Here is a 22,731-nt window from a genome sequence, read left to right as displayed (position 1 = left end):
TTATTAAAACACAAAAATGTTAATTAGACTGCATCTAACTCCTTAAAGAAAAACTCTGAGTTCCCTAACTATCTCTACTCAACATAAAGGGGATATCTAAACTAAGCGAGTTTCAAAGGAAAGCATAAAAGGTGTCAGCCGTCAGAGTCCTCCTAAAAGGAAACTCTAACTCTGGTCATGCAGCCTAATGCCACAGTCACTAGGAGAGGTCTGTACGTCCTCGAAGCGTCTCAAAGAGAAGTGTCAGCAGTCCCTAACTTCATTAGTACAAAAGCAACCATCCAATACAAACACCTCCTGCAAACTTTGGGTAACTTTCCATTAACCCTACAGCCTTCATCGACTCTCCTCTCTGCCTCCTGCTTCACACAGTAAACTTCTCACTCGTCATTGGTGCCATCTCTGTCTCCCATGAGAATTCATCTTGTCTTCTTATTGAATTCCTTCCCAGGGCTAGCTATACACTAAACAATAGGCCCTCCTCTAAACTAACAATGTCTTTTCCACCTGCAGTGGGAACACAAATACATGCAACAATTAACAGTACAAGCAAAAGAAAAGTTAAACTCTAGTTTAGAAGTGAATTAGGCAAAATTCAGGCATACCACTAAGCTAACAACATAACATGGTTTAGAATACATCTTTTCTGCTACTCATAAGTCATTATATCAAAATTTTAAACATCACGAATAACCAATTAACTAAGTTATAATTAAATCATTTCACAAATAGGTCTCAACAGACACGTTATACTTAGTTGTCAATATGAAATTCGAAGTAGTCAGTTACATTTCTAACGCACACAAAAAATACGATTGAACAGTAAAATACTTTCACATCTTGAACATGTACTCTTTTAGTCCTAAATTAATTACATAGATTACATGTGAGTGCAGCCTGCTCATGATTATAATGCACTCCTACAGAAATTCGAAAAGAAAGACCGAAGGAAAACTTAAAGAGTACAACTGCACTTCTCCAACCCCAGGTCATGTGACACCTACCTAAAGCGGTTGAGTTGAGAGGTATGAACTCATCACTCTAGGAAAGACAATAGAGACAAAAATACAGCAGGGATTAATATCCTCCAAGGAAAAAAATGAATTATGCAAAAAAAACAAATGTTTAAATGTGTTATGAATAAGTATTTTATTTTGCTGTCTTTCTAGCTACTTGCTGACTAGTGGCAATCTAGGGACCTATTTACTAACATTTGATGCAACGCAGTGCTGCAAGAGAAGTTGCATAGCATGAAAGGGTGAGAGCAGACCAGCACCATATTTTCAAAGATATGGCTCAGTTCTGCTCTCTCCTAGCCCTGGTGCTATCTATCGCCAACATAGGCACTTTTTTTTTTTTTGGAAACATGTTTTTTGGTTTACGCAACATACAATTCAGTACACAGTATGTAACTTCTGATTGTACAATAAACCCATTTGAGGTACGATATTTAGAACATGTTGCATGAGTCCAGGAGCGAGATGTCCCTGCAATTACAATAAGAGGTAGACCTGGCTCACTCAGCTGTGAGGATCAATACAGGGAGAAGCAATTGTGCAGGAATGTGCTATACGTAACATACCTGCAACAGAACTACAAATTAAAGAGAAAAGGATTCAAAAAAAGAGGAAAAGGGAGAAAAAAAAGGGGAAACAGCCCCCTATGAATCCCAACTACCCCCCTCCCCAAGGTCGCGGTCGGTGTTGCCATTGAATGTATACTGCCGGAACTACTTAAGGGTGGGCAGTGTCACAAAGGTGAGCAGGGTGGAAGAGCTTCCATTAGCATGCCACAATACAAGTGTGCGGTACATCCAGTGGCCGTAACAATAACTCCACGGTACATTGGTATCACAGCTTAAAACAATGCCACTTCTTGCGCTCGCAAACCTTCCAACATAACTTCCCAGTCAAGGGAGATCGGTGTCCTCCGCAGACCCCTAATTTCCTCCCTGCGGAGTGTTGCGCCCTCTGCTGTAGCCCAACGTAGCACCTCTCCCTGACAGATATGCACTTCTGTGGGTTTACGGGATTTCCACTTTCTAGTTATGTTTCGTATGGCTAGTATGCATGCCAGATTTATGAAGCGGTATTGCACCTTATTAGTGGTGATCCGGGCATGAAGCCCCAGGATGCATTCTGCCGCTGTATCTGTGACAGCAAGGTGGGTGGAAGATTCCAATAATTGTCGCACTGAGTCCCAATAGTTTCTAAGTTTAGGGCAGTCCCATATCATGTGTTGAAAGTCTGCCCCCCTCCAACAGGCAGCGCGGACAGTGGTGTTGTGTCTGGGGAAACATCCTATCCAATCTATGGGGAGTGAGATATGCCCGGTGCAAAATCATCGTCTATATAAATTTGAATCTAGCATTCCGAGGGATCTTCCTGGGGTGTTCCAGCACTATCGCCCAGTCCCTCTACGAGAGATCTCTCCCTAATTCTGCCTCCCATTGAGTTTTCAATGCATGTAGGGGGATTCTCGTGTGTGTGCTAATGCCAGTATATAACCATTTGACCAAATGTCTCCCCCCGCCCATATAATACTCCATTTTGATCAGCTCATTTTCAGGGGGAGATGTTCTCTATGGAGCCCAAGTTTTCTTAACAAATCCAATCAGCGCCGTATATGTAAGAAACATGGATTCCGGGGCGCCGGTGCATTGTACAAATGTGTTGTGGTCCATTAGTGTTTCCTCCCCAAACAGGTCAGCCACCGTACTCACACCAACCTCCGACCAAGGTGACAGAATACGCTTCGTCAGCCTGCCACTGGCCAGCGGAATCCCCAGCAACGGAGTATTCCCTGAGTACCTACCACCCAGATGTGTGTACTTTAGCGTGCCGTACAGCATCGTAGGGCCGTCTGCAATAGTGGGGGGAGGGTCGTTGGAGTCCTACCACCCGGCAATAAGAGGGCGTGTAGCCTACCGTTATCCAAATCAGACAGTGTATAATCAATTTTGTGTAGGTTACGTCCTGCTGTCCAATAGGACAGCCACTGCAATTGACAAGCATAGTAATAGGCACGGAAATCTGGCACTCCCAAACCGGCCGCCGCAGTACTGACTTGGAGTTTTTTTAGGCTAATACGCCTCCTGCCTGTACCCCAGATGAGATCAATTAACAGCGTGTTCAGTAATGTAAAAGTGTGCTGTGGTACTAATATAGGTAGGTTTGTGAAATAATAAACCATGCGGGGTAACACAACCCTTTTCGCTATAGCAGCCCTGCCCGCGGCGGATAGTGGTAACGTCGTCCAGAATGCAACACTAGCTCTCAATGCCCTGATTGCTTTATTCAGGTTACCGTCCAGCATATCCATGGGTGTCCTGTAAATTTGAATGCCTAAATAGCAGAATGTCGTAGGTGTAACCTGAATTGTGGTGTCCCCAATATCCAGTTCCTCAATGTCAGCCCCGTCTCTAAAGAAAAAAGCATGCGTTTTAGAGGTGTTTAAAGCTAACCCAGATATGCACTCAAAGCTGTGGAATGCTGCAAATAACGGAGCCAGCGTGATCCCTAGCCGGTTTTGGAAGCGCAATAACTAGGGCTTGCGCCGACGTAGTAGGCAGCGAGCCCCTCTCCCATACCTCCCGGTATAGAGCTACCAGCTGTGGCACCAATGTCTTCGCATAGGTATCATAGAACTCTATGGGTAGGCCGTCAATACCAGGCGTTTTGTTGCGAGGTAGGTCCTTCATAGCCTGTTTGATCTCTTGTGTGGTGATATGGCCCGTCAGACTATTACGGAGTGGTTCCGGGATCGTCGGGTATGTTAAATCAGATAAAAAGGTGTCTATACGCGTTCCTGCATGGCCAGACGGTGAACCATACAAGGTGGCATAATAGTCACGGAACGCTGTGTTTATGTCCCCTTGCGCAGTAAGCACATCGCCCGTATCTGTCATGATGTGGGGTATTACCACAGACGGGGGAAAGTCTCGTAATATTCGAGCCAGCAAGGGCCCCGCTCTATCTGCCTCACTATGTATACGCTGTGTAAACGCTGTATGGTCTATCACTCTTAATGACTCCAGCAGTTCCGCGTGTCGTATTCACGCATCATGCAGTGACTCTTTTTTCCCCTCATCTGTGATCACATCCTTCTCTAGAGTGCCCATACGATCTTCCACCTCAACGAGCGACTTATGGAGTTCCTGACGCGCCCCTACCGTTGCACCTACGGCCCTAACCCGCACCACCACCTTGAACGCGCCCCATTCTATTAGCACATTAGATGCGGTATGGCTGTTTTCCGCAAAATAATTAACAATAGTATCAGAAAGGATACTACGGAAGACTTGGTCTTCCAACAGCTTCGGCCAGAGCCGCCAGGTGGGAACTGGTGTAGGGATTCTGCCCCATGTAATAGTGGTTTCTAGGAGGTTATGGTCGGAGAGTGTCTTTGGTAGAAAAGTGGAGTCTATCACCTGCATGGATATCCTACCCGTATAGAGGAATCTGTCTATTCTTGTGTGGAGGTCATGTACTCTAGAGTAGTTTGAGTATTCCCTAACAAGGGGGTGTCTCATGCGCCATACATCTCTGAGGTCCCAGCCCATCAACCAGTTGGAGAAAGCATCTGCCTGCTTCAAGACCATAGTGCCCGGCAGTGGAGGGTGTGATCTATCCATTAACACGTCCAGTACTACATTGCAGTCCCCTCCCAGTAGCCAGGGGTAATACTCCCAACCAGCTAGGGCCCCATTCAGTGTGGGCCAGAATTGGGCTTGTTCGTAGTTAGGGGCGTAAAAAGGGCCTAGCACCACCAATTGGCCATCCAAAAGTCCTTTTATAAACGCATATCTGCCATGTTTGTCAATTCGCTGGTCATGGGCTATGAAGGGTACGCTGTGAAGGATCCAAATCGTGGCACCCCGAGCATAGTTGGAGTACCCAGTGGAAAACACTTGACCCCTCCACTTTTTCTAAAGCTTTGCAACCTCGCTTTCTATCATGTGTGATTCCTGGAAGTAGACTATGTGCGCTTTGCGGCGCTGTAATTGCGCATGTATCCTGTGCCTTTTATGAGCAGTGCCCATACCCCTTACGTTCCATGTGATAAGTTTGTACTTTCCCGTTGTATGCATGTAATCGTGAAACAGGACAAATAAGAACAGCACAACATACATCTGCAGTTATATAGTCCCAGAATAGCAAACAACTCAAGACCGCGACCCATCCCTTCCCCAACAATACTAGGTGCAACCAAAAACAAGCATCGGACCACAACTCCTGCAAACTGATCCTATAAACATAGGAAAATCTGCAATGAGTGAATAATACGAATAAACGTACCAAGCAAGAAATTAAAGAAAATTACATCACCCCTTCACCATATAGGGGGTTGCGGCGTTGCCTTACTTATGGTAGTGCTTAATAGACAATTGCCAGATCGAGCTAGAACAGCACATGAGCATAATCTGAGCGCCTAATTACAGGAGAAAAATAAAAGGCATACCATTCGGGACAAGGGAGCAATGCAGCCACAGTGTAATATACTATAATAAGAAAAAATGGAGGTCTACAATACTTGTGTGAGTCCGTCAACCAAACAGGTTCGCTATCAGTTGCGGCGTTGCCGAGGGAAACAGAGCCACACTACCCTCGGAGTCCGAACCATCAGTGTCCTCTGCAGCCGATGATGAATGATGGGGTGATGTCAACACGTTCGTGAAGGTCGCCGTGGCCAGCACCGCCTGTTGTTTGTTCTGTTGGGCTTGTTGCAAGGAGATCCTCATGTTGTCTTTGGCCCTCTGCTGTCTCCGGCCTCTATGTCTGGGCGAAGGGGCCGCCAATGGACTCCGCCTTTCTTCCGCAAGCAAGGTCCTCTCCTCCGCATTAGTGAGTACCATTACCTCCAGCCAATCCTCGACATCACCAGGGCTCTCAAAAAAGTACGATTTTTGGTCATGAATGATCTTGAGGCGTGCAGGAAATAGGAGCGCATATTGAAGTTGCAAGTCCCGGAGACGCCGTTTCACAGCCAAGAAAGAAGCCCTCTGTTTTTGCACCATCACGGTATAGTCCGGGAATAACGAGATCCGGGCATTCTCAAAGTTAATCGGTGCTGCCGTTCTAGCCTTCTGGAGCAGGACATCGCGATCGCAAAAGTTTAAGAACTTCACGATAAGGGGTCTCGGTGGGACTCCGGGTTTTGGGCGACCTGTCGGAATTCTGTGCGCCCTTTCGATACAATATTGCGGAGACAGGCCCTCTGCTGTGACATTGTCCTTGAACCATTGCTCCATAAACGCAACCACGTCCAGCTCCTCGCTTCTCTCCGGAAGGCCAATGATGCGAACATTATTTCTGCGCGCTCTGCCTTCTGCATCCTCTACTCTGTCCATCAAGGTGGCCACTTGCGTCTGGAGCTGTTTGACATCAGAGTCCGTCTGCTTTTGTTTGGGTACCAATTCAGCCAGAGTCGCCCCCTGTTCTTTAACTGTTTCCGCTGTTTTTACATGGTCATCTCGAAGCAAATTCAGGTTCGTGGAGAGAGCATCTATTTGCGTCTCTAGTGCAGATCCAGCTTATCCTCTTGAACGGGCGCCGTAGTTGGAGCCACATAGCCAGAACCCATTGCTTCACCAGAACTCCCCAGATCACCTTGGGGGTGGTGCGCACTGTTGGGGTCAGACATCTTCGGTTTAGGACGCACCATTTTACCAATAGTTCATCCAACAGGCGACAACGAGGGGAGGCGTAAAATAGAGGGGGTGTCTCTCCGTGAGGGTAGCTCAGCAATGTGTGCACCAGTATAGTATGGGATCAAGGAGCTTGTCGCAGACTACCAGCAGCACCAACGACCGTTACTCCTACAACTCCAGACACGGCCCCCCAGTCCGCGATCGGCGCACACCAGGCACAGCCAGGACCCGCACAGCGCGCCCAAGGTGAGGGGACGATGAGCAACTGCACCCGCAGGGAACTCACCACGCAGGTAGATTCACCACGGCTGGGCCTCGATGGTAGATCGGGCCCTCCAACGCGGTCAGAGGTCTGTGCACGATTGGCGATCGGACCGTAGAGGCAAAGCGTGCTAGGCCTGGTTGCAAAAAGGATGGGGGCAATCGCAAACAGGACGGCCAACAGTTCTGTAGCACTCACCGCCCTTCGCGTCTTGGAGAGATGTAGTAGAATGCCCAGTACCACCTGCCGCGTTGTTAGGTAAGCAGTGGGGCAGCACGCTATATGGGCCAAATAGTGCTCCGCGATTGTCCAGTAGCACCACTAGGCTGGTCGTTGCCCCCACAGCACCAGGCGTGACGTCCCACTCCTCATCGGGTGCACACCAACCACAGGTGGGGCCTACACAGCGGACCCATGCATGGAGGGATGGCGGGCGGCTCCCCACTCGGGGGATGCACCAGGCAGGCAGGTCCACTCTGGCAGGACTCCGATGGCACTACGGGCCCTCTGACAAGGACCTGGGCCCGTGTACGGCTCGTAGTAATATAGGAAAGGGATAGTGTTTTGGGCCTGCTCGCAAAAATGAAGGGCCTAGTTATTGATAAGTGGCCAACAGCGAGGGAGCATTCCCCGACCCCCACCGCGTCGGGACACGAAGCAGGACATCCAGTACCATGGGTTACGACAGGAGAGGCGCAGAGGGGTGGTGCACTGCTGTAGAGTCATTCAGCGTCCACGCCGTCTTCAGGAGGAAGGCCCCAGGAGATCCCCGGGCTAACGTAGACACACGATCCGGGAGTCGGGCAGGGAGCGAGGTAGTGCGCCGATCGCAGTCACAGTCCCGGGGCAGTCAATCGCGGCTTCCGGCTGGTCATCAAAGCCTCGCGCCCACTTCCGCCGCAAGTGCTGGTCTCCCGCAGCCCCGCACCAACGTTGCCGCTTCAGAGGCACCTCACAGTCGCGTCCGCGGTCCGATTCGCGGCCTCCACGCCCATCAGACGCCAGCAGCAGTTCCCTGCAATCGGACCTCACAGCAAGGAATTACACGTTTCCGTGTAGACCAATTCGGGCACACTGCTCCGCTCCATCACCGGCGGCACGATGTAATCAGTTATTGGCACATTAAAGCAGGATTTTGATCGCTCCAGGCCGGAGCCCGTTCACCTAGCGTCCGCCATGGTCGGCAGTTGGCCACGCCCCCCCAACATAGGCACCCTTGCGTCATGGTAAATAGTGCCTGCTTTGCAGTCAGGATAGTTTTATGTATGACAGAATACTTCCTGCACAAAAACTATCATTTGAGGCTATTTCCTTTTAGTATGTATGCTTTAGAATGCAGCTCACATGGAAAGAGTAAAGAAAAGAGGGGAAATAAAGATAGTTCTCCTTGTTACCCCAGTATCGGGTAGGAACCCCCTTTGATGCAAATCCATGTTTACAAGTCTTTTGTAAATATGGGTTTGCATCAGAATGCATGGGAGTATGCACAGTAAAGCCCATGCACCGCCTATGTAATGCCTACCTAATGCAAGGTAACATAAGGCAGGGCATTTTCTTTTTTTACGAAGCCATGCCAATCAGGGTTTGCATTGCTTTATAAATCCCAAATGGATTTTGTGTCCGGGCTGTGCCAAAAACATTACACAACCCAGGCGCAAAATATTATTAAATCTGGGCCCCAATTCCTTACATGGTGCCTGTAATAGGCACCATCTTAGGATGCATTGAATTTAAGCTTTCCACCTTCTCATTTTGTTTCATTCTAACAATTACTTCTGTACCAGTTTCAGTTTGGATGCCGCATTCAGAGAAGTAAAACCAGGCAGTCACATGATACAACACTACCAAAATGCCCCTCATACTCATCCCAGTCATTTACTCAAGAGTTGATTTCCACCTCGAGGCTGGCATAACTGTCCATCTTAGGGACTCAGCTGGCACATATTAAAGCATGCTGTGAGGTCTGGAATAGCTTGGGGAATGGTGACTTGCTGGCATCTCGTCTTTTGAAGAGCTTTTCTTTTACCTATTCTATGATGCATCCTCTAGCCCCTCTCTGGAATGTGCTTATAGTCCTGCATGCTTTGCAGGCAGCTGCTTGGAACCTTTGGGTATGTAGATATTGAGTTCTTGACTTAGCTGGTGTTTCTTTTCGAGAGTGGATTTAGGGTCAGGCAACTTGTGGTTTGTGGCCACTTTTACTGACGTGCACGGTGTCCCTCCTACTGAGATTTGCAGGTCAGCTACCAGGGTCTGTTCTCCCACTTTTATTCACTGTTAACATTTGCAAAGGCTGGCGGTGAAGGGGAGTTCTTTGATATGGGGATTCTAATTCAATTCTCTCCTGACCTGTTATGTTTCACTATTGAAGTCACTGTTTTCTGCAGTACGCGTTGCCTCTTTTTATTTATACTTCCAAAGCAGGTATGTGACTTTAATATCACTCTTCAAACAACGAGTGGGACGAGTAATGGTAAGTTATGTGATGTTTATTTGTAACCTTTGTCATTTGTATCCTGGCACTAACGAGGAGTGTGTATACAGGGCTGGTATTTCTAAGTAAACAATGGAAAAACAAATGGTCTTAAAGTATACTTTAAACCATTTGTTTTGCTTTCTTTATTTAGACGCCCATGCAGGTCCCCATCAACAAAATCAGCCCCCACCGCAGTGAAATTTACCGCTAGCTCGGCAGTCCACCAAAATGCCCGGTAGCCAGTCCGGCCCTGTGTGTATAGCCCCGCCTGAGGTAGGTTGGTTAATTGAAAAGCCAGGTCTTCAGCTACTTGCGGAATTCAAGAAGAGAGATGAAGGATCTGATTTGGAGAGGGAGGCCGTTCCATGCTTTAAGAACATTGTAAGAGAACACCTGTCCTCCTGGTCTGGTTCTGTGTATGCATGGGATGTGTGCAAGTAGGAGCCCAGTGGAGCAGATATCTCTGGGTGGTTGGTGGAAAGAGATGCAACTGTTTAGGTATGTGGGGCATAAGTGGTGTAGTCCCTGTAGCTAAGAGCAGAATGTCAGCAAGACAACCCTTGCCTGCACTCTGCAGGGGTAAAGGGAGTAGGTCCAGTCTCCCTTCTCAGAGAGCAAGGCAGGCCTCAAGCAGCAGGGCACTCCACTGGCAGCAGGATAGTACTTGTACTGTAATATCCATAAGTCCAGGAGTGTACTAAAGAGTGGATCTCGGGATTCAATATTTATACCTGGTGGCAGCGTTGAAATAGTAGAAACTTCGAGAGTCATCCCCCAACAGATGGTCTTGTAATTTCCTGCCTCCCTGCCCCAGTTCCGCTGGTTCTGGGGTCACAAAAGGCTTTGTGTGTGTGCTGAAGCAGCTTCTTTGAAAAGAAAGTGGTGCTGTGCACAGCTCCGCCCCTTGTATCCTTTTAGGATGAGCCATCCTGCCAACACCTAGTACCCCTTTGTGTTACTGCCTGGCTGACTGCCAACTAACTCAGGCATGCGCTGGCATGGAAGGGTATGGGCTCTTTTCCTTACCCCTTCTAACGGATCTTTTTAGAAAGCTTGAGGAATAAAGAAGTTAGTTCTTCAATCCAAGTTTAAAATTACAGTGTTACCCTTCTGGTCACACAGTAAAGCTCAGAGTCAAGAATTCTCGTTAAGTTTGGCTTTATTACAAATTCAAAGCCAGAGTAATATAAATCAGTATCATAAACACTGCATAACAATTCAATATTATCAAAGAACTTCCAACTCTGTTAACAAAGTTAATTCACAAAAGTAAATAACCAATGACAACCTCAGTAGCAATTGTGTATATTATACGAAATACATCATAATGAGAAGATTGAAAGTTCCAATATTTCCATCTATGATGCATGAGGGTTTCTAATTCCGAGGTTAAACTACGCTAAAGAATGCTAAGCTACATCCCAATTAGATCCATAAAGTAAGAAAGGTGTCAGCGTAGGAAAACTTCAGTAGTAGTTTTCTAGAGTAAAGTATTTTATAGCATCAAGCCACTCAACAAGAATAAAGCATAGAGCATAGAGGTCTAAACCTCTCTTAGCCTAAAGGAAATATCTGCATATGCACTACAAAGCCACAGAACATTGCCCAGTTATACCCTCAGAGACACTCCTAAATCAAGGTTAAAGTTCCAATTAGTGACCACCTTCAAACAGTACTCTCTTTGGCAAGCACACTGGTAATTCTCCTTTCTTGTGATGTACAATTCAAACAACACACTACTAACACTTCTTCTTTGATCCATATATTTGAAGACGGCCTTGGATTTGTCCCTTCATTCCACACAGACAGTAGTCCTCCCTTCAGACCATACATTCTATCGTCCTTGACTCCCTTCACACTTCCATTTCTGTTTCACACAAAAAGCCTTTCCCCATTCATTAGGTCATCGTACCAGGCACCTGGAGAGGAAAGAAAAACACTCCGTCCGAGAAAAATATTCACACTGAAGAATGAACATTGTGAAACTCAAATGATTAAGGCGTTTGGTCAAATTAGCAAATTAAAGACTCCAATACAGGTTATAACTTGTTAAACGCTAATGTATGAACAGTCCTGTTATCAGGGTAAATGCATTCATATGAATACACATTTCATTATATGAAGCAAAAATCTTAAACTGAAACTCGTTACGAAAAATAAAGCATTAATGGACACATATTTATAACTGTTGAGATTACATGGCAGGTGTATATAGCTTTAAGTGCACCTTTCTTTCCTAGGTTACATTACATCTCATTAGTCTTAGTATACACATATGAAGCCTAATCAATATTTACATGGATGTACCCAATTTTGCACTACTCCACATATGACATAGAGTACAGGCTGTAGGAACCAAATGGTTAGGACAAGAAAATGCCAACTTTCTAATGTAAATAGTGAACAATATATAGTCTGCCAAAGGATACATTGTCATTTAGGGCCCGATGTAGGTAAATCTATATTTACCACTTCATAAATACCGAATCATACCGATTCGGTATTTATGAAGTGGTAAATTAGAGGGGGGGAGATGTAGGTATTTCAGATTCGGTAAATACCGAATCTGTAAGATTCAGTATTTACCGATTCTGTAAATACCGAATCGGTATCCCCCATTGATTCCTATGGGCCTTGAAGCCCATAGGAATCAATGGGCATTACCGATTCGGTATTTACAGAATCGGTAAATACCGATTCCAGCAAGGGTGCAGGGGGTGTCACTTTGACACCCTCTAGCACCCCCAATACTGGCTTGTGTGCCATGTGGCACACAGACATGCCCTAAGGGCATGTCTGTCTGTCACATGGCATAGGTGTGCATGCACACATGTGCATGCTCACCTGGATTCGGTATTTTAACACCCAATTAGATTGGGTGTTAAAATACCGAATCTGAAAGGCCTGTGGGACTCAGAAGAGTCCCACCTACATCTGGAAGATACCGAATCGGTAAAAATACCGATTCGGTATTTTACAGATTCTGTAAATTTACCGATTCGGTAAATATACCGAATAGGTAAATACTGGCCCCCTACATCTCAAAGTGCCAAATACCGGTCGGAAACGGCCGATTTCGGCCGTTTCCGACCGGAATTTGCCACCTACATCGGGCCCTTAGTGATGTAATTTCTAGAGTAAGGCCTAAACAGCACATAAAGTGCATTGTATTTAAATTGTGGGAACGCACTTCTAAGTTTTACATGTCATGGTAGTAAAAAACTCCTTAATTTATTTTTTACTACAGTGAGGTCTACCTCTCCTATAGAACAACATTAGGTTAATTTATTACATTAAATAAGTTAAAAGCTTTGTTTGGAAACAGGTAGAAAAGTCATGTTTGGTGTCTCTTTTTTAATAAAATTTAAGATGAGAAAAGACTGTAGAAGAACATGATAAATAATGGTTAATGTAAAGAATTTCAACAGCTTTAACAAACAAATTACATTTTCTATGAGTTACCTTCTACTGTACTTATTCAAAGTCACTTTCACTCATCAGTTCTCTCTCTGTCTTGTAGATCCCAACCAAAAATGCTATCATCGCCATAGCGCTGAAACATACAGAGGGATTGCGAGGACGACTCGGTCCGGAAGAGAGTGCTTACCGTGGAATTCAGATCTGCTTCACGAGGAGATCCACTCTGATGTGGTTGAAGATGCTACAGAGAAAGGACTGGGGTCCCACTCATACTGCAGGTGAGCAAGCTTATGCTGCAGCCAACTGCTGGAGCCTCTATATCAGGGTTCTAAAAAGTGGGTCCTGGAAGGACGGAGCCATGCCAGATTTTCTGCATATCCCCATTTAGATGAATGTACTTATGATAAAAATATGGCATATAGGTGGCCCTCCAGGACTGACTTTGGAAAACTCTGGTCTATATATTATATTTACGTAGGCGGGCACCGACTTTCAAGATGATCTGATCACTCAAGCCCAAAGTGCATTGACATTGATTCGGCACATTGTGTCATGAGTGGGGCCTCGAAGTATTGTTCCTTGCTAGCTGAAAGCATGCAGGTGTATTCAATAATTGAGAATGAACCTTCAGCAGCGAATTTCGATTGTCTTGTCAGTGGCAAATTACATATGCACTGAACAAACTGTGCAATAACTAACTAGAGAACGCCACAGCGATCAAAGACAAAATACCACTAAAAAGTGGCAGTAGGTGGGCACATAGAGACTAACAAACCCAGAGATAGAGATAGACAAATAAAGTTGGATTAAAAAATAGAAAGAGATGGAGTGAAGATCATACCCAGTATCACTTATAGAGCGATTATGAATGGCCACTGAATTGCTAAAACTGAAGCCAGGCAATGGCAAAGCCAATAGGTTTAGGGATTTTATAGTGCATGCACACAGAGGCACACAGCATGCAGATGCAGAGGCACATATTGAGCAAAGGTACATGCTAGCAGACCAACACATTATCATTTACACTGACCAACAGACAGAACCATGTGCACAAACAGACACACTGGGACCTATACACACAGACATACTGCACAGAAGGCAGCAGGCATACAACCACCAATGTATACAGATCAACAGTAAGAGACAACCCTAGATGCAGATGTCACAAATGACGTGCGTGAATCCATAGGGCAATGTACTGTAGCTAGAACACAACAGACTGCTGTAGTAGTTTGCATATTTCACCATTTAACAGGTTTAATCTTCTATACAGAACACTTGTCTGCTTTTCTTGGTGTAGGGATGGGTGATATTTATATGGCTAGATGATTTCTGCAGCAGAATGTCATGGACAGGAAGTGAAAGACTACTGTCTGTTAGGAAGAGCTTAATGCGCGGCTAGTGCCATGTATTCCGTGAACATCAAACATTGTCTGTCCAGTGGGTGATTTACTAGCTACCACTCTGTGCTGCCACTGACAAGTAGTGCCCAGGCGTCCGATGGGGAGTACTTCAATTCTGATGGAGGGAGTTACACGCCTGATTTTCCCTCAACAGTCATATCCGGGGGATGACCGCATGCCTGGTGGTCTGTGAACAATAGTCTAGGGTTTAAAAATTACCCTACTCTGTAGATGTCTCATGATTAGTGATACTGAGTCAGATCTCACTAGACAACTGATAAGGCAAGCTGCAATGTTCTGAGTAAGTTCAAGATGCCTGAAGTTTTTCTCCATAAATGGAACATTGATCACAAGCTCATGCATTTATCAATTAAGGGAAAAATGGATCTCAGGTTCTTCATCTGAAATAAACATAGACTCTCGTATCTTCTTAACCCGCCTGCATGTGAAAGGCCAGCAGTCGTGGCTCCTCCGCTAAGGCTTATGAGCGTCGACCCACTGCTTTATAGCAGTAAAGTTAGGGAAAAATAAAATGATAATAACTTGTGTTATTATCATTTTTCTTTTTTTTTACAATCAATTTTTATTGAGTTTTGAATGTAACAACAAACTGCACCATTCAGAGCTACATTGTACACTGTCAGAGTAGGGGAAAAACACATCGCAGTGACATCAAGGCTACTCAAGTAAATCAATAATGACTAATCCACGTGTACCTGAAGAGCTGACCACTCCATACCAGTCTTCTATTACCCCAACCCATTTGCCCAACATGCGGCGAAATTTCTCAGGACATCCCCTGGCTACATAAAGAGGGCACTCCTGCGCAGCGCACCAGTCCACCCCCCTGTACCAGCGCCCTAGAGTGGGTGGTGTAGTGTCCAGCCAATGAGCAGCAATGTCCCTTTTGGCAACCACCAACGCTGTATTGAGCAAGAGCTTCTCAGCCCTGGAGCCATCCAATCCGTCCGTGATGCCCAGCAGAACATGTATGGGATCAAGAGGCACCTCTCAGCCCAGAACCCCTGTCAGGTCTTGTGTTAAAGATTCCCAGTACCCCTGTATCGCAGGACACAACCACACCATATGGTAAAAGTCGGCGTGGGGGTGAGAGCAGCGGGGTCAGTGGGCGTAAGGCCGAAGCCCAGCGCGGTGAAGACGTAGGGGTGTAAGATAGGCGGCATGCAAGAAATAAACTTGGACCAGGCGGAGCCTCGCTGATACTGCATTCGTTCAAGGAGCCATCAGGGCGTCCCTCCAATCCTCATCCTCCAGAGCCCCATGCCAGCCCTCCCATTTGAATCGGAATAGGGAAAGGGAGTTAGGGGTATTGTTGGTGAGTGAGCAGTAGATCCGAGAGATCCCACCTTATCCAAGTAGCCGGTCAGAACTTGAGTCTCAGGCGGGCTATATTCAGGCAGGGAAGTGCCATCTGGAATGTGAGAGTGAAGGGAGTGGGGCGACTGCAGATATCGGAAGAATTGAGAGGGATGGAGGGAGTGTGTAGCCTGTAAATCTTGAAAGGATCGAATATGAGTACCCCTCTAGACGTCGCCCAACAAGGTTACCCCAATGAGATCCCATTGCCGGAACCCTGACAAGGAGGCAACTTCATGGAGCCTGGGGCCACACTACAAGTGAGTGTATTGAGTCAGCCTCCCTGCCCAGTGAGTATGATGTAGTGATGCATGCCAAGCCAGGAATACTCCTCGCGTGACCTCAGGGAGAGCTCGAGGAACTACGGCTCCGTAAAGCATACCCTCGATAGAGCAGAAGCCCATGGTGTGAAGTACCAAGCGATACGCCGGGTCGGACCAGCCGCCATTAAACCAGTCGTGGATTGTAAGTAGATGAGTTGCTAAATAATAGAGGTAGAGGTTCGTCATTCCGAGACCTCCGTTAAAAGATGGGATTCGGCAGTGGGCCAGGGCCAGCCTGGGCCTCCGGCCTCCCCAGAGGAACTTAGTGGCCAAACCGTCCATGTCCCGGAACCAAGATCTAGCAAAGGAGAGGTGTGTGTTCTGGAGCATGTACAAAAAACGGGCTAGGATCATCATTTTGTATAGGGTTATCCTGCCCAGAGAATTCAGGGGCAATGTGTGCCATTTAAGGAGGTCGGCGCGGACCTGCTTAACCAGCGGGGTGACATTGAGCTCCCATGCAAGGTCGGGGAGAAGGGAAACCCAAATCCCCAAGTACTTGAAAGACAGTCGCAGAAGGGGGATCATCGACTGCCAGTCAAAGCACTCGCGCGATAAGTGCAAGGGGACAAGGACGGACTTAGCTGGGTTAAGCCGCAGACCGGAAACACGCTCAAAAATGGCCAGTGCTCGAAGGCATCGAGGTCCGTATCGGGCCGGGTCAGCCAGGAATAGCAGCATATCATCCGTGTATAGCGCAATTTTATCCTCCGCTAGGCCGGGCCACCTCCAGCCAGTCAGGGAGTGATCACTGCGGATAAGGCAAGCGAGCGGTTCCATCGCCAGAGCAAAAAGTATCGGGGAGAGGGGGCAGCCCTGCTGCGTATGCAGTCTAATGGGGAACGGTCGGGAAAGAGCTCCGTTGACGAGCACCTGTGCCCAGGGACAGTGATAGAGTATCCTACCAAGTTGCGGATAGGAGTGCCAAAACACATCTGGTCCAGCACCTTTTCTAAATAGCTCCAGTCAAGAGAGGCAAAAGCCTTCTCAAAATCAATAAGGAGATGGGACAAGTATGGAGTCAGAAGGTGTCGGTTCACAAGGGAAAGATGAAGGCGTCGAAGACAGTGCCTAGTCCCTCGGAGAGGCATGAAGCTACATTGGTCAGGGTGGACAAGCTGGGCTAAATGCGGCTGTATGCGATTGGCCAATATGGAAGCGAAGATCTTGAGCTCTGTATTGATGAGCGAAATGGGACGATAGTTCGAGCAGCATTGTTAAGGGGGCTGGGACTTAGGGATCACTACAATGGTAGCGAGATCCGACTCCGACCGGAATGAGCCCCACTCCACCACTTCATTGTACATCGCTATGAGAGGTGGAACCAGGGTATCACGGTAGGACAAATAAAACTACTGGGGGAGCCCATCTGACCCAGGAGTCCTACCAGCCGCTAGGCACGATATGGCATCAGACACCTCCGCAGGGGTGAGCGGAAGGTCCAACGCAGCCGCATCGGAGCCGCTAAGGCGTTGAAGGGGGAACTCTTCCCGTCGGAGGAGGTCAGAGAGAGAAAGACCTGGCGACCATGCCGAATAGAGGGTAGCATAGTAGGAGGCAAATCATTGGGCCACTGCTACCAGGGCGCGGTGGGGCTTGCCGTTTGCGTCCGCCATTTCCGGTATGATATGGTTGGCCATAGGGTAGGTGGCGCGGCGGTGGAGGAGCTTCCCATTTTTGTCTCCCCAGCCGTACGCTCGGGCCACAGATGAACGCCAAAGAAGCTTGGCAGCTTCCAGAGAGGTCTGTCTGAGCTCATCCCGTAGAAACGCCAGACTCCATTCCTGGACATCAGACCTATCCTCGGGGCTCAGCGCCTCAATCAGGGTGGTTTGTGCTTCCAAGTGTGTGAGCTGGGAGTCACGTGCCGCACGGGTGAGTTTCAACTGGCCCATGGCAAACCCCCGAATGGTGGCCATACCAGCCTCCCAAAGGGTGAGAGAGGAGGACACTGAGCCTTGATTAGTGGTGAAGTAGGTACAGAGTTCGGCACCTAAGCTGTCCTTGAAATCTATGTCTTGGAGGAACAAGGCGTTGAGTTGCCAAAGCGGTCGGGAGGGCCCCTACATTGAGTAGCTCTTGGGAGTGGTCCGACAGGCCCCTCGTGAGGATAGAGATTGCCTGGAGCGCTCGGCAGTCCTGAACCTGCAGGAAAGCGTAGTCTAGGCGTGCATGGGTGTGATGAGAGGCATAAGTATGGGTGTAGTGCCTTGCGGTCGGGTGCCACAGTCTCCAGGCATCTCTGAGACCCAGGCTGGCTGCCCATGAGGAGAGGAGACCGGATTGGGCAGTCCTGGAGGTAGAGGGAGGGGTTCACAGTATCAAGGCCGGAATCCATCATGGCTTGGAAATCACCCCCACTGCGGTCAGTCCCAGGGGCAAAGCCGCGATCAGCGGGGTAAGTCCACGGAGTATAGGGGCCAGCAGAGCAGTAGGGTAATAGACAGACAGTATATTAAGCGGGCGATCCCCAAGGGTCCCTCCTAAAAGAATAAAGCAGCCCTGAGAGTCGTATGTCACCTTACGCGCCACTAGGGGAAGATTACGATGCGCCAGAATTGCGACCCCTCTGGACCTCCTACGAAACCCAGAATGCCAGACAGCGCCATAGCCATAGCGGGCAAGGAAAGGACATCAGTGGCCTAGTAAATGGGTTTCCTGAAGCAGGAGTATGCTCACCGCCTGACGCTGGGCATATCGCAGGACGGCTGTGCGCTTGATCTTGTCCAGCAGGCCATTAACATTACAGGACATTAGGCGGAGCGGTAAGAGCACGCTAGAATCCCGGGGCAGGAGGAGGTCATGGGGGGAGTCAGGCCGCTAGGTGACATAGCTGGGATACTGGAAGTGTGGTACCGCCCAGCGCTCGTGGAATAGGTAGCGTATCAGTGCGTGGGATGTGTTCACCCAGGTGTAATGGAACAGAGGCAGTGCAGAACGCGTAAAACCTAAATATCAATTCAAATGGGAGCCCGAGCTCCAACCCCTCCCAACCCCCCACCCCACACTTCCCGAACAGAAGCATCTGTCGCCCAAACAGTAACAGGGAACTGAAACACCAAACTAAAAATGTTTGGAAAAGGGGAAAGTCGTGGAGGACCCCTCCTCACAGCAGGATCTTCTTATCTTATAACCATCAGTGAATAGTTAGTGACCAGATGGGTTACTAGTCTCGGTCGACCCCAACCAGGAATCCAAACAACAAAGCAAAGGCTGACATCGCTGTGATGGGCTCAGGCCGGCCCGGTGAGAAGTGTCGGGCTACGGGAAAGATCGGTGTCTGGAAGATCTATCAAGGTCGGTCGAGGTGAAGCCAAACTGGGGTCGGAACAGCCTAAGGAGCCAGAGCGCTGCCCGGCCGGAGAGGTCCCCCTAGATGGCCCAGGCGTGCAGCCCTGTTAGGGGCCAATCGGAGAGGCAGAGTGCGCATGCCGCTGGCCCCTGTGCCTCCCGTAGTGTCTACGGTGTGGGTGAAGTACCGGCATGTCCCGCCAGGTGCCGCCGGTGGCAGTAGGTAGAACGTGATTTTGGGCAGGCAGTCACAGCAGGCGTTCTTCTGTTGCTCATGTCCATGACTCCTCAGGAGTCTCAAAGAAGATGGATTTGTCCTGAAAGACCACACGCAGCCGTGCTGGGAAGAGGAGCCTATATTGAATGTTAAGCTCGCAGCTTTTGCTTGACCTCATCAAAGGAACGACTTTGAGACTAGACTTCCAGGGTGTAGTCAGGGAAGACCATTATCCTCAGGTTTTCGTGCTTGAGAGGTTGTTTCTTCCGGGATTCGGCCAGGATAGCGTCTCTGTCATGGTAGTTGAGGATTTGCAGGATAATTGGTCGCAGAGGGGCACCCGACTGCGACCGGGGGGCGAGCGATCGGTGTACCCTCTCAATCGTGAAACAGGGGGAGAGCGCACCCTCGGGCATCCAGGAGTGTATCCAGCACTCTACAAAGTCCGCTGCCGGACCCTGTTCCACGCCCTCAGAAAGTCCACCCAGACTGGAGCCTGGTCATCTGAATTTTGAGCTGCTGAATGTCGTCCTCCACGGCAGACACGCGGGACTCCGCTTCCTTAATCCGGGTGTTAGCGTTGCAAAGGTCCTGTCGGATCAGTGTTATGTCTACACGAACCTCCGCAATCTTGCCCTCAACTGAGGACTGTGACATCTGGATCGCCTGAAGGATGACGGAGAGGTCGGGCGCGGCAGGGGCAGCCGCGCCCGCAGGTCCACCGGCAGCCCCAGCATCAGTGGTGGTAAAGCAATCTATCTTGGATGGAAGAGAGGGGCGCAGCCAGACCCCGCCGCCCTGCGTCAATCTGATCGGACTCTGCGGGGGCCCCAGTGGACCACAGACCAGTGCCAGGCTCACCAGATCACTGAGGATGAATGAAGGGGGTGGCGTCGGCCTCCGGGCCTATGGTGTAAGGGGCCAAAGTCAACCACCAAGGCATGAACAGGGCGTTGCAGGTGCAGAGGACAGGAGCCGGCTACCAGGACCACATTCTGCCCGAGCCGTGCAGCAGATTTGAAACCCCAGGCAGCAGCTGCAGCCCGGGTTCACCATTCCAGGCGGGTGCGCCGGGCCAGGAGAGCAGGCCCAGGCAGTTCGGGCCCTCCCTCAGACGCAGAAAGAGAGCGGATCTGTAGGGCCAGCCACAGGCCCTCGCCGGTCAGCCCAAGCGCCACTGCCCGACCTGGCAGTCGAGGAACCCCTGACCCTCCGGGACTTCGAGGGTGGGGGGAGGGGGAGGAAAGAGAAGCCCAGGCGGGCACGGGTCAGACCCAGAGGTTTCACACACTTCCTCCCCCGCCGCCCGATCGACGGCTGATCCCCCTTTCAGAGGCCCACACCCCCACAGTAACGTGGACACCTCTTCACCTGACAGCCGCAATCGTTGAAGGGGGGGTGTCAGTCGGCAGCCCGCAGACACCAGCGCAGCACGGCCCAGGCCCTCAGGAGGTCTCCACAGCCCCACCTCCAAGAGCCACAGCGTGGTGCCACGAGGCTGTCATCGGGGTCACAGGCATCAGCTCCCCACACAGCCCGGCCGGCAACCAGGTCAGCCTCTGGATTCTCGGCAGCTCGGGGGGCACATCAGAGCAAGGCGGCAGCCGCTCCAGTGGGGAAGCGGGTCCACAGGCATGCCGGGTGGCAGCGGAGTCAACGCAGCTCCACCCCAGGCCAAGCAGTCAGGGCTGAAAGGCGGATCTAGGCAGCCTGGGGCTCCTGAGAGGCAGGGGGAGCTCGCTGAGACGGGCGGGCCGTCTCCCAGTTCATCGCCGCGTCAGCTGCACTAGAAAGCGGAAAAGCAGGTCCACAGTCTCGCCGGCCGGTAACAGAAGGCCAGGCGACTCAGCACTCCGCAGCAACGCGGTCAGGGCCCAAGGCAGAGCAGGGATCCGACGGTTGCGGCGGCAGCCGCCATCTTAGAGGAGGCCGTGAGGCGGCTCCAGGATTGAAGGGCCTCCGCTGCCCCAAGGATCGCAAGGCAGCACGTCAGTGGGGCCCTCCGGACTTCCAGGTGAGCGGGTCAAGGATTTTAGGGGTCATTAGGGTCCCTATGGCAGGCAATTGCAGTGCGGATGACAGAGGGGTCCGGAGCACTCCTAAGGTGCGACCGCCATCTTGACGCTCTTGGCCACGCCCTTGTGTTATTATCATTTTATTGTGTCCTGTTGTCCGGCAACTTTGCGGGGCGGGGCTGCTCTTACAACAGGCACAGGAGGAGTGCACATGAATGTTTGGCCGACCGTCTCGGCCAGACAAACATTCATATGCACTTTGCATATTCTCCACCCAGGCTGCATTACAGCCTGCATGGAGATCATGCACGGGCTCCCAGTCAGGGTCTGAGCGCTGAACCACGATGCTCAGACCAATCGCAGCACTGCATTGCAGTGTTGTGAATAGCTGTCTGGGAGCCTAGGTGTGCTTCCTGTTACAGCTGGAGTGAAGGACTACAAGAATAGACGCGGCTAGGAAACGGTGAGAAGGTAAGTTCTTTTTTTTTTATTTACACCCGTGTCCCCCCTTCCTGCCCCCCTCAACTGCGATCCATGCCGGCCGCCACTGAAGGCCAGGTTGGAATTATAATAGATGATCAGTATGCACTCAGGTGACACCATTGTAGGTAATGGACCCATAACCTGAAGCCACTGAAGTTCTTCTAAGATCCTGGGATTCAGTGACATTAAAAGTGGATAGGGTTTGCTATGGTTCAGTTTCAGATGGTTGCCTGATAGCCACCATCAGGTTAAGGATAAACTTCCAGCCATGCTGGACAAGCTCTGCATCATACGAGACAATCCAAAGACCACTTAGGTGTCGACAGCGTACATGTAAAATCAGATAGGCATCTGATGAAGGAGGGAGGCCAGTGTGCGGATATAAATGTTCAACAAGAAAGGTGATAAAATCGACCAGGGTCAGACATCAAAACTGTGACCTATGGGTTTTGATCTAAAAGGAGGCAGAGATAACAACTGATACGGTCAGTCGCAAAGGCCAGCAACCAACCCAGGCCTTGAATACCATATTGGAAAGGCTAAAGGCTAGGGGATGGTGTCACTTGCGAGGCCGAACAGGAAAGGTTAGTTTACTGATCGAAAATTCAGTTTTAAGGGATTTCCTGAACAGATTCAGTTCTGATCTGTTTCTGATTTTAACCAGTATAGAGTTACAAAGTTTAGGTCGATGTACCGTAAAGATACGTCCTCCCCAATGTGCCCACTTGAACGGCGGGACAATCATCATCATTTTGTTACTTGAACTTAGTAAGCGACTTCACCAGTATTTCTTAATTTTGTGATGAATGTAGGAG

General features: G+C 49.3%; 1 protein-coding gene across 2 annotated transcripts in view; it reads left to right on the top strand.

Annotated features, from left to right (window-relative positions):
- HGFAC (HGF activator) overlaps positions 1-22,731 on the top strand; it is a 724,616-nt gene that overhangs the window by 425,823 nt on the left and 276,062 nt on the right. For both annotated transcript variants that reach the window (XM_086964147.1, XM_086964148.1), the window contains exon 8: positions 12,908-13,085. In XM_086964147.1, the coding sequence (XP_086820273.1) occupies positions 12,908-13,085 (178 nt within the window). The remainder of the gene's footprint in view (positions 1-12,907; positions 13,086-22,731) is intronic.

Source organism: Lissotriton vulgaris, chromosome 3_2 (genome assembly GCF_964263255.1).
Source record: "Lissotriton vulgaris chromosome 3_2, aLisVul1.2, whole genome shotgun sequence".
NCBI lineage: Eukaryota > Metazoa > Chordata > Amphibia > Caudata > Salamandridae > Lissotriton > Lissotriton vulgaris.
This window is presented reverse-complemented; position numbering and strand designations above follow the sequence as displayed.